The sequence below is a fragment of the Gilbertella persicaria genome (assembly GCF_025201335.1).
Source record: "Gilbertella persicaria strain CBS 190.32 chromosome Unknown B0P05scaffold_10, whole genome shotgun sequence".
In the NCBI taxonomy this organism is placed as follows: domain Eukaryota; kingdom Fungi; phylum Mucoromycota; class Mucoromycetes; order Mucorales; family Choanephoraceae; genus Gilbertella; species Gilbertella persicaria.
Genome location: NW_026251971.1, coordinates 81,802 through 95,968, shown reverse-complemented (window position 1 = coordinate 95,968; position 14,167 = coordinate 81,802). Strand labels below are relative to the sequence as shown.

Below are 14,167 nucleotides of genomic sequence, written 5' to 3'. Positions count from 1 at the left end.
AATCGGGTTTCTAATCCTTCTACGTATCCTTTTGGTGGTCCTCTCTTTTTTGCAGCCTAGCCACGGTGTTAATACATCCACAAGTAAATGGTAGTGGCTTACTTCATTAAATGTGCATGTCTTTTCATAGCTTCTGCATGAACTGCAGGGATTCTGAGGATAATCTTGGTCATAATCACATCTGACTCATATAAATATAGCCATTGTGTAATTGAAAGCACTAATTACCTTATTTTCTTCTACAAAGGTCACCTATAATATTGAATAAATAGCTATCAATTTAGTTAAACATATCCCCTCTTATTTTCGCAACACGCTTGTTTCTAGTGTGTGTTATAATATGTGCGTTCCTTACAAGCTCTATCTTTTTTTGTTCTTTTGCGATCCTTTTTATCTACAGGTGGATTTCTTGAGGGTGCGATAGGTAACCGCGGTAACAGAAGTTGCGGGTTTAGCATATTTTTTGGTGTATACATTATATATATATGAATATGCGCAAGCAAAAAATAAAAAAAGCAAAAGATATGCAAAGTTATCATTTATTCGAGAAAAAAAGCAGTGACACTAGTATCCAACCATCAATCAACGGTAATTCATTTGTTTAGGGTTTCGGGAAACTTATTCTTGCTAACTAAATGCATTTGTCTGGCATTCATTATAAACAAAGGACAAATTATGCTATTGAAGAAACCCACCTTGGCAACGTTGAGAGACTATTCATTGTTGTCTGGAACTTGACTTATTTTGTCACGAAAATCGATATGCGTTGTACAAAAAGAAAAAGAAAATCTTGTTTTTACAATATATAGTTGCATTTCTATTTTTCTTTTTTTTCCTTTCTCTTTTACTTTTTCGTCTTGCATTTGAGTTTTATCATGGCACATCCTTATAGCTTTTATCATTTTCAGCATCCTCAACAACAATTCATACCACTTTTTCAATCACAGCAGCAATTTATACCAGGCTCTCAACCGCCTTCAGATCAACCATTTCATTCGCCACCTTATCAACCACAACCACATGAACAATTCTACCATCAGCCACAACAAATGAATCCTGAAGTTATTCAAGCCATTTACGAAACTTTCTTGTATCAGCAACAACAACAAGAAGAAGAAGAATATTATCGTCAACGATATCGTCATCCAGCTATACCTAAAAGAAAGAGAAGTAAACCACGTAGATCAAGATCCACAAGGAGTTTGAACTCGAGATATTTGAATGAGTATTATCCTGTAATATTATACATATTTAATTGCATTTTTGTTTACCTTTTTTTAAACAGGAAGAAGACCAGTATTATCCTGGTGAAGCAGACACATACTATCATACAGGAAAAAAACATGAACCTCAAGGACAACATTATAATAACGATACATGGCGTCTAAAAGTAGATGGGGAACCAATGAATGAACTCGAAAAATTAGCAGCTGAAAATGCAAGTATTAATGAAAGAGCCAGTAAAGCATATTATCCTCAAGACATGTCAGCTCATGATATAGCCCCTCAAGCGCCTCCTCAAGTACCTGCACCAACAAGTAGCTCAGATCCGAGTATAGATATGGCAAATATCATACATTCATTAACAGTAGATGATGGTTCACCTTGTATAACAAGTGATCAGACATCTTCCCTAGAAAACAATGTGGCAATTGTACAACAACAGAAGAAAAAGAAAAGCTGGCTTTTTCGATTCTTTTACAACAAAAAGCCAACGCCCAATTATTTCTTGGCAACAATGCAACAGAGTAACAGCATACCTCCTACACCTACTTTGACACCTGATAATGGCTCAACATCATCGCCTACATCTTCTTTTTATCTGATTGATCCATCCTTGTTAGAAGAGGGTGTATGGGCCTTTCAACTTCCCGAGTCAGCCACTAAATCAGAAGAAGATCGTCAGTGGTATTCATTCGAAGAACCTAACCAAAAAATAATTAGGAAGTATATCCATCGATTCAATAGTCCCAAAGGTATAAATTGTAGCTTTCAGTTGTTTGATAAGGGTATATGCGGAGGTAACTTACCTGTGCTTGTCACGCCATTCTATAAAAAGTGTTATTTTGCTCGAGACACAAGTTTAAGTGAAATGGTTACTATGGACATAAATCTGTTTCAAAACGTATGAATAAAAAACAAAAAGATTTTCCTGATAAAGATTTGTCATAAACGCTAAATTATTACATGTTCATTTATTGGTTGAACGCAACAAAAAACTTTTTTTTGAGGCCGATCAATAATTTTTTCTCTTTTCTTGATCTATTTTTTATGGTGAATCGATATTTAGTCGAGCAAGTCTGCAGTTATTTTGGACTTGTGTTTTGGTCGCTTCAATTAGCACCACAAGGTACAAGTTTGATTATATATTATAGGTTATTGACAGTTATATTTTTAGCTTGGAAGACATACAGAAGAGGAACATCAACGGGTGTCTCTGTATGGACCATGTGGATATGGACTTTTGCAGGCATCTTCTTGGGCTGCTATAATGTCGGTTTAAAAGTAACAGCAGCACTCTGTGTTCAACCACAAATTTTTGCTTTTATTTCTACCATATGTGTTTTTCAGGAATTTCGATATCAGCATAAGTGGTCATTAATCAAGACATGGGTTGGATTTATTCTTGCATGTTTACTATTTGGTGGTTTTGAAGCGGGAATGGTCTTTGCTTTTAGAGTACTGCATATATCTCGTCTTTAAGTGGCTAACAGCTTGCTCATAGAAAGCTGAACAAATGAATAATGAAGATGCCATTCGATTTTTTGGTATCATACCTGTTGTCTTTGTCATTGGTGGATTTCTACCTCAATACTATGAAATATTTCGTAAGTAGTACCTGTAAAGAGCAGGATATTAAGCTATTCTGTAGGCGAAAGAAGAGTTATAGGTGTATCACATCTTTTTCTTGCCATGGACTTTTCTGGTTCCATTTTTTCAATTGTCAGTCTAGGTAAGTCATTCACACACACACACACACACGCACACCTATGGATTTTTATCTTGTATATACTCATGTATAGCTAGTTTTTAGTGATAATATAGACGCACTTGATCTCGTGAATTATATTGCCATCAGTTGTCTCGATGTAGGCATACTTGTTCTTTATTATATTTTTGAGTGGTATCAAAATAGGCTAGCCAAGCAAAAAGACATAGAAGCACCAACCGTTAAAGAGTTAACCGATGACTATGAAGATGCTCATAACACCAAACCTTCATCTTCCGAGGCATACACCAAGACCACATCTTGAAAGCTACGAGGCAAAAGAACCTCCATTGAAATAGCAAACTACCTAATAGAATAATCATACATGTGTAGACGATCAATTCTAAAAAGAAAAATGCTAAATAGTAGTACCATACATCACCTATTCATCATTATATAAAAAAAAACAATTTACTTGTGCTTTATCCTACTTGGACAGTGTGTCAACTTTAATAACATTCTTGTCACTTGAATACTTGAAGAACCTGTAACTCCAAAGATACAGAACCGCCAAAACCAGAGCGCATAGTACTTGAAGCCCCTTGTCTGTTTTCTTTCGTTCATAACCGTACTAGTGGGGAGAAGTAAGCGTGTTTCCTCGGGCATTATTTCTTGATTATTTTGGCTCATAATTCTTATCAGATTTTTTAAGAAAAAAGAAAAGAAAAGGGTTGGGTTACAAGTGAGTTATTTATCATTAAAACACAGCTGTTTTTTTTTGTATGCGCAAAGACGTTTATGCCCGTGACGGGGCGTCGAATCAATTATGTCTTTCATTTGCCAGACAAAAGGTTGCTAATTCGATCTAAGGGCCTTGACTTTCTTTTCATACTGTTCCAACTCATACTGCGTTTCTGGCCTGGTTACTGTGACTTTACATCCGGCTTTTTCCTTTAAAGTTGATCGCGAAAATCTTTATCGGACTATGTTCGCCCGTTTCCCTGCTGCAGGATAATCATTCCCAATGTAGTTTAACTCATCTGGTAAATATTGTTTATACCCTAGCTAACAGTCCGACGGGCTATAAACGAAACATAAAAACCCAAAAACACTGTAGCACAGAAAAATCATACTGTTATAACCAATAAAACTCTAGGAGTCGTAAATGATCTCCCCTAAAAAACAAGACATTTATCTCAACTATGATCTGTTGTTGCAACAAACAATGCATATAAATCATAAAAGAAGAAAAAAGACATCTTTGAAACACAAATATTTCTATTGCAATCTTGTGAAAGCCTTTGGGGTAGGTGGGGGTTGTATTTACTTTTTTCGCGATAATTTGGAGCGTTATAGTCTTAGTACCGAGAAAAAGCGTATAGTGATAAGCAATGGACATTGGAAACTTTAGAAATGTTAAGATACTAGCGGCCATAAAGTAAAAATGAATAAATACTTACTTAATCCGCTAAAGAAATGCTAAACTCTTGACTGATACACCGCTTTTTGTACAGAAGGTTGCCGTTTGCAAACTTATTTCAGTGTTGGAGTGACTGACGCTTGAGGAGAAAACAGAAAAAGTTCCATGAAAGAACAAAGTGGCTATGTCTGAGATAGCAATAGCTAAAGCTAGATACCTTATCTCTTCCACTTATACTACGACCATTCTTGACTGAGGGACATTCAGGATTATAACAAGCTAAAGGCACCTTTCGTGCTTCTGTATCTTGTTGTACGTTGTCTTCTGACTAATTGCTTAGAATACTGAAAATTCTGGAAACAGTAGACACTGGCCTGAGATGTACCTTTATTTTAGTGCTAAAGTTGCCATCATCATGCGCCTTGTAGCTTTGTCTTAGTTCTACTTACCACTGTATGATAACAAAAGATGATGGTAACCAAACTTTGTGTTGAGACTTAGCTGCAACATAGTTTTCACTACTTTAATTATAGCTTACTGCTATAGAATAAGATAAGAGTTTCCTAAACCCAAGCAAGTCCAGAATATAAACGCAATGGAGTGTAAATAATTTATAGTGACACAAGTATCCATGCATAAAACGTTGTTGAACACAACATGTATTGTGCGTTATAAAATCCTTCTTCAATTTTTTAAATAAACCATAAATAAGTTTATAATGTCTGAAAACAAAAATTGTTGGCGCTCTTCGTCATTCCTATAGCTTAAAATGCAGCTCCTTTAGTTTATTTTATGCATGACTAACAGCGTAATTTAAAGTCAGACGCATTTCAATTGTTAAAAGAAAGCAGAAAAAGGCACAAGACAATTAAGTTGATAATAGTCATACACTTCAAGGAATGCATACTACAATCTTCTCACTGATGATTGATTTTAACACTTTTTTCAACTTTTCAAGGAAAAACGCCGTCACACTTACCCTTTTTGGAAATCGAGGGACGATCCTGGATAAACCGAATCTGGCAGCCCACACAGATGAATCCCTCTTTTAAATTTCTAATATGGGTAACGTATCTAACATGATCCATCCATCCATCCATCCAAACCATTATCATCTAACGCAATTTATTTAATTTAATTCAATCAAATAGCTGTCGGCAAGAATAAGTAAGCTCCATCAAATTTGTTCGAACAATAAAAACTAACCTTTGATAGGCGTCTTTCTAAGGGAAAGAAGGGTTTGAAGAAGAAGGTGTAAGTGTTGAAATCGCCAAGCTGAAGAGTGAAATTGGAGACAGATGGGAAAGAAAAAACTAGTCGACATTGAAATTACAGAATAACATGAGACCTGAATTTCAACATTGGAAAAGTCTCAGTAGCATCAGCTTTGACACCTTTCTTATAGATACAGAGCCACATTTTAAACAACAAAGCGTTTCGATTAAAGAAAAGTAGCAGTAGCCATGTATCAGCATAAATAAGTCAACGATTGATTTTTCTTTTCCTCTATCAACAATTTCGTACCTCTTTAGCAGTAGCAGTATAAATTTACAGATATTAATTATATTATACAATAGTGTTGATCCCTTCACCCGTAAGGACTGGTACGATATCAAGGCTCCCTCCATGTTCGATGTTCGTCAAGTCGGTAAGACTCTTGTCAACCGTACTCAAGGTCTCCGTAATGCCAACGACTCCCTCCAAGGTCGTGTCGTCGAAATGTCTCTTGGTGACCTTTCCAAGGATGAATCTCGCTCCTTCCGTAAGATCCAATTGAAGGTTGACGAAATCCAAGGTAAGAACTGTCTCACCAACTTCTACCGTATGGACATGACCACCGACAAGCTCCGTTCTATGGTCAAGAAGTGGCAATCTTTGGTTGAAGCTTTCGTTGATGTCAAGACCACTGACGGTTACCTCGTCCGTCTCTTTGCCATCTCCTTCACTGCTCGTCGCCGTAACCAAATCAAGAAGACCACCTATGCTACTTCTGCTCAAATCCGTCAAATCCGTAAGAAGATGTTCGAGATCATGACTGAAGAAGCCTCTGCTTGTGACTTGAAGGAATTGGTTGCTAAGGTCACATCCTCTGCTTCTCAATCCGCTCAAGATGCCATTGCTGTCCGCATCGAAAAGGCCTGTCAAGGTATCTACCCTCTTCAAAACACTTACACTCGTAAGGTCAAGATCCTCAAGGCTCCCAAGTTCGATGTCTCTGCTCTCTTGGCTCTTCACGGTGGTGCCGCTGCTGCTGGTGATGATACTGGTGCCAAGGCCTCCAAGGACTTTGTTGAACCCACTCCTCAAGCTTCTGTCTAAATTCCTTAGTCGTTGCATCTTTTTTTTTTTGAAAAAAGAAAAAACTAATAAAATCCATTCAATGTCGCTTGTTCCTCGCCTCAATTCATTTTGTGTCTTTATTTATACAAAATGTGTTAGGATAAATGGATGAAAGAAACCAAACAAAAGCTGGTAGATTGCGATGCTCTGGACAATATAAATCATAGGTTCAAGCAGCCTACTTCTGTTACTATTTTATATTGACATAATTGTAACAAACCTTGAATTGATTCTAGTTGGCGATTCTGCTAATGTTGTTAACAGCACAAGAATGATTAAAATTGGTACATCTTGCAAGACGAGCGACAGTGGTGTATGGAAACTAGTCCATCCTATGAGTAAGTTCTTGACATAAACAATGACTTGAGGAATATAGTAAGGTAAAAAAGAAATTAATAACATAAGCCACGATTGTGAATAGTAATACACATCTAAATCAGAAGCCTTTCCAGATTCAGCAGACAAACGAGCAAGACTCGTCTTGAACAACCATAGTATCATATAGCCAGTAATAAGCACACATAGAGGCACAACTCTTGATAGACTGAGAATTATGGCTATATGGAGTAAACATTGTTTTTCCGAGTCTACTTTGATTCGGATAGCTGGAAATATGCGAAACAGTCGACTGAAAACGAGGGTGATTGTAGAGCCAACTAACCAGACAATAGCTGCCAAACCAATGCTTAAACCAAAAAGGAATACAACAAAGCCAACCATGACCCATTCATTACTGCCAATCAAGACATACTTTAGCATCAAATCATGCAACTTACAAGTTGGCCAAGTGTTTGTGTAGTTGAGCACAACAAGTTGTAAAAAGCATACTACCAGAATAATTCCTGCAAGATGAAGGAAAGGGCCTGAAAGAGATTGTACAAGTGCAATTGGATATGGAACAAAGCGCTGTTTTTTGATATACGAATACATCTGTGAGCAAACGAGTATGCTATTAATGATAACAAGAAAATGCACAAGCAAAACACCGTAATGAAGTACACATCGTCCTAGTGTACCATACCAGTCAAATCGGATTTGAACTGTCATGGGCTGTTGATCTGAAAAAAATTCAAGTACAATGCCACTACTGTTTGCATAAAAAGATTGATGAAATGTGATTCTATCCGATACACCCTCATCTAGGCCTCGATAGTATTTGATTTCATGTTGATTTGCTATTTGCTTCATCATAGGCTGGAACAAATTGTTCTGTGTGTTGTTCATAGAAAAGATACAAATGTCTAATGCAAAGAGAGAATTGCGGATGAGAGGAAATGTATGCTCTGAATGAAATGAATCAACATGAAATGTCAAGCCATTCAACATCAGATTCCATATAGTAACCCAATGTGTTTTAGTTTGATTAGGTTTAGAATAAGCTTGAATAAAAGCGGCCTTTTCATCTTTACCAAAGGGTAGACCAGAGCAATTTCTTGCTATGCCTACATAGTCGTATGTATTGATATCTTGTTGATCAACAGTTAAAAGACGGTAGGGCGTCGACCCTACTAGATTAGTAGCAGCAGCTGAAGGCAAGACAGTGACTCGAGGAGTCATGTGTTTGCAGACAAGTTCTTGGTCTTGACTGGAGCAAGCAATAAATGACCAGCACGCGTCATATTGAGCTTGTATGTTTGTCAAAAACATAGGCTGTTCAGATACTGAAAGAGGCAGAAGATGAATTGATTCAGGGCTGTTGGAATCAAAGAGTAGTTTAAAGCCCTTTTCCTCAATTTGTTTTTGTTTAAAAGAACTAAATAAGAATGTGCCTTGATGCTGTTGAATAGTTGAGTATTCTCCACCTTGTAATAGGTTGTATTGAAAAATGGCCATACGTTGCTCGACAGGAGAGGACGTTTCTACTACCTGTAGTAGAGTAGATGCTAGCAGTCGAATCAATTGATTACACCACAAAATAGCCATATGATCTGCGCCTGTCCATACACCAGGTATAGACGTTGTGTATGTAGCAAATCCATGTGTTTCTGGCACAAATGGCTCAATATTGGTCCCATCTGAATGAACAATGTTGTCTAATGAGCCGCCAGCAATTGATACCAAAGTAACATTTTCTAGTAAAGTATCTTGATTATTTTGCCAGTATTGAGCGAGATCTCTATAAACTCTATAAACTGTTGAATCCAATAATAATGGTGCAATAAGATGAGGTGTTGCCAAAGTTATTATGGTGTTGATACTTGAGGGAATGTAGCTAGGCAATGTAAACATGGTTCGTGCTACAATTCCACCCATTGAATGAGCAATAATCAAGACTGAAGTAGGTGGTTCAGGATAGTCTTTATAGAGCAAAAGAATGCGCTCAATGGCTTTGTTAATGTATTCTGCTTGATCCAGCAAAACTTGTCCACTCATTGCAGACAACTCTTCATTCAAATCCACTAGAGAGAATGATGAGTTAGATATATCTTTTTTTTTTTTTACTTTGTACCAGTAAAATAATCAATATTTCTTTTCGATTTGCTACTATGAAACCAATGTGTAGTTGCTGATGCTAGAGACCTTATTTGTTTATGACTACCTGCTTGACCTGGGATAAAGAGCGCAGGGACACCATAGAACTAACAATCATAAGAAACATCGAATTTTTTTAATTGATGCATGAATTTATTATTTACTTTGTTGGGATCATCTAAATGTCCTTCACGGTATAAATAGAGTTTGTACTTTTGAGACAAGGCCGAGTTGGGCTTAGGCTGGTTAATTTCGAAAAACATCGGATAGGCATAGCTCATAACACAGTTTTGAACATCCTGTCGTTGAAGACGTGAAACTATGGATGAAAGCTCAGGTCGATGCAAAAGAAAAGAATCCAAGATGATCAGCAAGATAACAAGTGTAGCACTAATAAGCAGTCCTAGCTTAAGCCATAGGTATTTTGGCGGGCTGCCGAGTACTGTAAAGCCTAGCATATTTCTGGACAAGAAGGTAGACGCGAAGACTCTGTATGCAGCATAACAGAATGTTAATAGATGGTCACAAAAAAACAGCAGTCATTCACTGATTCAACATACAACATAATCAAGTTGAAGCCTGTAAATGAATGCGATTGATTGATAATATGCATAGAATGAGTTCCTTACACTTTAAATTTTACTAGCGAGTACGAGACAAACATCCACTTATGCTGCAGGAAATACTGCTCATGAAAAAGGTATTAAAGCCCTCATTACCTCAAATAGATTTACTCGATTGTTCTCTAAATACAGATTCAATGCACCTATTGTTATTGTTGCATGTAATCCACAAATTACACGCCAGGTCTGCTTTCATCCTGATTGTCTTCCCTTTTTGTTATCTTACTGCTTCGTCGAAACAAACTAGCTATCGCTGCGCTTCTTATAATACGAATTATTTTAGCCCTCTTGAGATTGTCTTTTGGAAAGACGATACTGATGCTAAAATTCAATGCGAAATACCAAACCGATTTTTCTCTTTTAAGTATAAAACAAGGCAATAAATATAGATAAGTAGAAAAAGTCACCACTTATCTGCTTTTTTCAACTTTCCTGCGTTAAAATACATCTACAGAGGCCTTTTGAAAGGATATCAGTTTCGACTGCAAACACCAAGACATGACTCCCCCTGATCCTATAGCGACTAAAATTCTTTGCTATGCAGATGATGTTTTAGTATTTGTAGATGACCCGAATGATTTAGCAGCGACATATATCAACGTATTGTAGCGCATCAAATGCAAAAATCAACTTTAACAAGATTGAGGCTCTATCTTTATCTGGTACAAACTCCTGGTCGTTTTGGCATAGGTACCTGCTACCGCTATAGATACAATATATTCACTCTTCCGTTGATGCACAACCTATTGTTTACTTAGGCTTTCCACTGATCCAATCAGTTGCATGAAGACAAAATTATTTTGAAACCTTCTTGGCAAAGGTAAAAGCTGCCTGCTTGATACACTCTACCCGTTCCTTGTCAGTGTTAGGCCGTATCACGGTGGTTGACACCTTGATATAATCCGAATGTTGCTATCTTCTTCGTGTGACGCCGTTCACGAAGACTGAGATTTCTCGAATACGGTCTTTAGCACAACAGTTCCTAAACTCTAGATCTTTCCAAAATTACTTGGTCGACTTGGATTCTGCCAAAAGAAGATGATGGTCTGGGAGTTCTTGATCCATTATTGCAAAGAGATGCGCTTTGTAGTCGCTGGGTCTTCCCTCTGTTGAATCACTCTACCAATGCACACTGATATCGTATACTCGCAAGGCACATTCAAAATATTTCTGACTATTATGAGGTGGCTATTCCTTTGCTCTTTCCTTTGGCTAGACACACTAGAATTTTTCAGTTTGGGTGCGGTACACGTATTTCAATAATCGATCTGTTATATGCCACAATAGATCACTTGCCTCGAGATTTTGGCCGTATGACGCTATCTCACCAAGCATGTCTTAGTTTACCGATGAAGGTCGTTTTACAATCCTTAAGACCACGACTTCCTTCATTACCTAAAAGGATTCAATTCGTTCCAGTTCAAGCGTTTATGTTGTTCAGCCAAGATCTTTAATTAATTCATTAGAAACATCCAGATCATATTCCACAAGAGCTCAAAAAAATTCTATCTTCAGATTATCCGAGGGCTAGAAAATAACAAGTGCCAATTCTTCCCTTTCTTTGTCAAACACTGCCAACCTCCTGCTGTAGAGGTATTGCCTACTGTACCATCATCACCATCATTATCTTTTGTTCCATTTGTCAACTCCTTCCAATTTGCGACTCTGAATGGACCAATCACCAGGGTATCGACAAAGGAGTTTCGATTAACTTTTCAGAGTGCTACATCTGTTCCAGAACGTTTATAAGCTATATCTAGTGCCTTTTGGGTCGATTTTTGGAGCTGGTTTCTGCTGCCAGTTGCTCATAATATGATGTACCGATTCCTTGTTTCCAAACTACCTACAAGGCAATTTCTTCACTCTATAACTCCTGATACGTTTACCTCGCCTCTTTGTCCAATTTGCACAATGCATCTTGAAAATGAATAACATCTCCTTTTCTATTGTCCGCCAAAGAAGTTTTTCTGGAACAATCTCATTTTCGAATTTCTTTGAGCTACGACCACTGTCGAAGATATTATTCAGGCACTTGTTACACTAAACTTCTCTAGAATAGATTATTCATGAAAGAAACACTTAACTGTTGTTGACATTGTCATTACCGCCCTCTCGCAAGTCTGGAAAACACACTGGAGATTTGTTATTGGCAACGTCTCTTTTGATGCCTACTCCACTCTACAACAAACACGTACTGCTTTACAGCTGCTTGCAGATGAAAAGCAAGTATACATAAGACTGTAATCCTTATTTTACCTTTTTTCCACTCATAACAGTGGCATACTTTTCATTTTATTCTATCTAGTTAATTTGTAGCATAATCACATAATATAATTCCGTATGAATTGCGCCCGTCTTTTGGGCACTATTAGGGTAACTTTCGCGGAGCAAAAAAAATTTTTTTTCTGTTTTTCAGAAAATTGCGATTTGTGAATAATACAGCAACATTTCACTAAGACACATGTTAGCCAAAAATGCTATAAAATATGTGGAAAGTGTTAGATTTGCAAAAGCATTATAAAAGTTGTATACTATGTTCCAAAAACAGAAAACGTGTTTTTGCACAATTGCTCAAAATCTTGATAATAGACAAAGTGTTTGATTTATACCAGTAGATACCTGATTTTAATATCTATTACTTTTGGTATTATCATCTTTTGCTGGCTCTTTATTTTTGTGCACTTTTAAATGATCATCTTTTTTTTTAAAAGGTTTTTGTTTTTTGCTCCACGTAGACTATGACTAAAGTCTATCAAGAGGTGGTCGCAATTTTAAGAGATACAAAGGGAAAATACATAAAATAATTATTTATAAACATTTGTGCAAGTATTTCTCGTCAATCAGAGAATTGAGAGAAGCACGAGTGAATGAAAGAAGTAGAATTGGATTAAACGGAATTTCATTGAAAATAGTATTCCAATGGACTTTCCAAATTTGACCCATGCCTTGGAATACTATTTCTTGAGAATCTAACTCACTATTCTGAGTACAACGAATGGAATGGAAGTTCATATATTGAAGTGCTTGTATGATATCATCAACAGTAGTGGTTGGCTATAAAAATCCAAATATAAGCTCTTTCCAAAAATGTGTTTTTGGAGGACATAAAAAGAGCATATGGTTGTCATTTTCAGTATAAAGACCACAAATTTGGCATAAAGGAGTTGGGAATCGTTCAGGCAAGAAACGATTCATACGTATCGTTGTAGGCAGCTTATAGTTTATATATCGATACACCACATTTGGCACAACGGCGGTAAGGGACAATGTCCAAAAAGAGTCCCAAAAATTAGAAGAAATGGCTGACAGGGCGGAAAGGGCAGGATAAGACTCCAAGCGAGTCATTCGATATACCTTAGAGCTGATCCCATCGTTCGGGCTCTTGGTAGATAAAACATTAAAGCAGTTGAGAAAAGAGGCAAAGCTGAATCCTGCATGTATGTCTGAAGAGATGGCATTGGAGGAAGAAGATATCGCTAAATGGCGTTGAAAAAATGGAGCGACACCTATAGTCCTTCTTGCTAAGCCACGAACTAACCTCTGTTGAATTGTTTGCAACTCTTCGGGGATATTTTAAGGGAGCTTCCAAAGAATAACCTTGACAAAATGATCGTACACCATGAGGTCATTAGCTTGGATTTGACGCATAGCAGGAGGCAAAAAAGGTCGTTGAACATTTATATAATGCATAACCACAGAGATTGGTAGTACCATACAACTGCTGGGTTGAACTCTATAGTATCAAAGTTTTTAGGAAGTCTATCTATAGACGCATAGAGCAGTTGAATCATACTGGCTTTGTTAGTGACGCCATTAGATCGAGTTATAAATTTTCTTGTAGATGGGAAGAGCAAAGGACTTGTACATGCGAGACCCCTGTGACATTATGCATATGAAGTCGAATAATTTTCAGCCAATGTGCTGAAGAACGATTCAAAAGCAAAGAAAAGGTCCAGCGAAAAAAAAGTGTGTCTCTCTGTAGCAGAGGGTCCAAGATACCCAATCCACCCTTGTTTTTCGGAAGTACCAATGTTGACCAAGCTATTCGAGGGAAAATCTATCTATTCAAAAATTGGCATGCCAATGATCGAATACGAGACAGCTGTTGTGTACCGAAAGGAGTGACTCGACATAAGTACCAGCATTTAGATAGGATCAATGTGTTGGTGATGGTGGCACGTTCTACACACGAAAGCGATCTACCCAAATGCATCTGGAAATGAGACTGAATCTTGACATACAAGGCTTCAAAAGAATTCTGTCGTTGAGCAATTGACTGAATGAGAGGAAAACCTAAGTATATTGCAGGCTGTAGATCGTCTGCGGAAAATAGTTTTTCAATTTGCAGCGGTTGAAGATGATGGCGCCAAAAGGAAGAGGGAT

General features: G+C 37.3%; 4 protein-coding genes across 4 annotated transcripts; 3 read left to right on the top strand and 1 right to left on the bottom strand.

Annotated features, from left to right (window-relative positions):
* Positions 1 to 521: 521 nt before the first annotated feature.
* Positions 522 to 2,157, top strand: B0P05DRAFT_532635 (uncharacterized protein). The gene is made up of 3 exons (XM_051577113.1): positions 522 to 645; positions 696 to 1,233; positions 1,284 to 2,157. The coding sequence occupies exons 2-3, from the start codon at positions 876 to 878 to the stop codon at positions 2,129 to 2,131; spliced, it is 1,206 nt and encodes a 401-aa protein (XP_051436972.1). The 5' UTR covers positions 522 to 645; positions 696 to 875; the 3' UTR covers positions 2,132 to 2,157.
* Positions 2,158 to 2,185: 28 nt separating this feature from the next.
* B0P05DRAFT_532631 (uncharacterized protein) lies at positions 2,186 to 3,666 on the top strand (the record flags this gene model as incomplete). Its single annotated transcript, XM_051577112.1, has 5 exons — positions 2,186 to 2,350; positions 2,399 to 2,679; positions 2,726 to 2,828; positions 2,873 to 2,953; positions 3,028 to 3,666. Coding segments are annotated over 5 exons (857 nt in total), but the record flags the coding sequence as incomplete, so codon positions are not given.
* A 1,836-nt stretch (positions 3,667 to 5,502) lies between these two features.
* B0P05DRAFT_532617 (40S ribosomal protein S1) lies at positions 5,503 to 6,752 on the top strand (the record flags this gene model as incomplete). Its single annotated transcript, XM_051577111.1, has 3 exons — positions 5,503 to 5,516; positions 5,565 to 5,603; positions 5,927 to 6,752. Coding segments are annotated over 3 exons (795 nt in total), but the record flags the coding sequence as incomplete, so codon positions are not given.
* B0P05DRAFT_532616 (PGAP1-like protein-domain-containing protein) lies at positions 6,679 to 9,635 on the bottom strand. Its single transcript, XM_051577110.1, has 4 exons — positions 9,326 to 9,635; positions 9,139 to 9,268; positions 6,910 to 9,088; positions 6,679 to 6,867 (listed from the first exon to the last, which is right to left on the bottom strand). The coding sequence occupies exons 1-4, from the start codon at positions 9,617 to 9,619 to the stop codon at positions 6,771 to 6,773; spliced, it is 2,700 nt and encodes an 899-aa protein (XP_051436969.1). The 5' UTR covers positions 9,620 to 9,635; the 3' UTR covers positions 6,679 to 6,770.
* Positions 9,636 to 14,167: the final 4,532 nt, after the last annotated feature.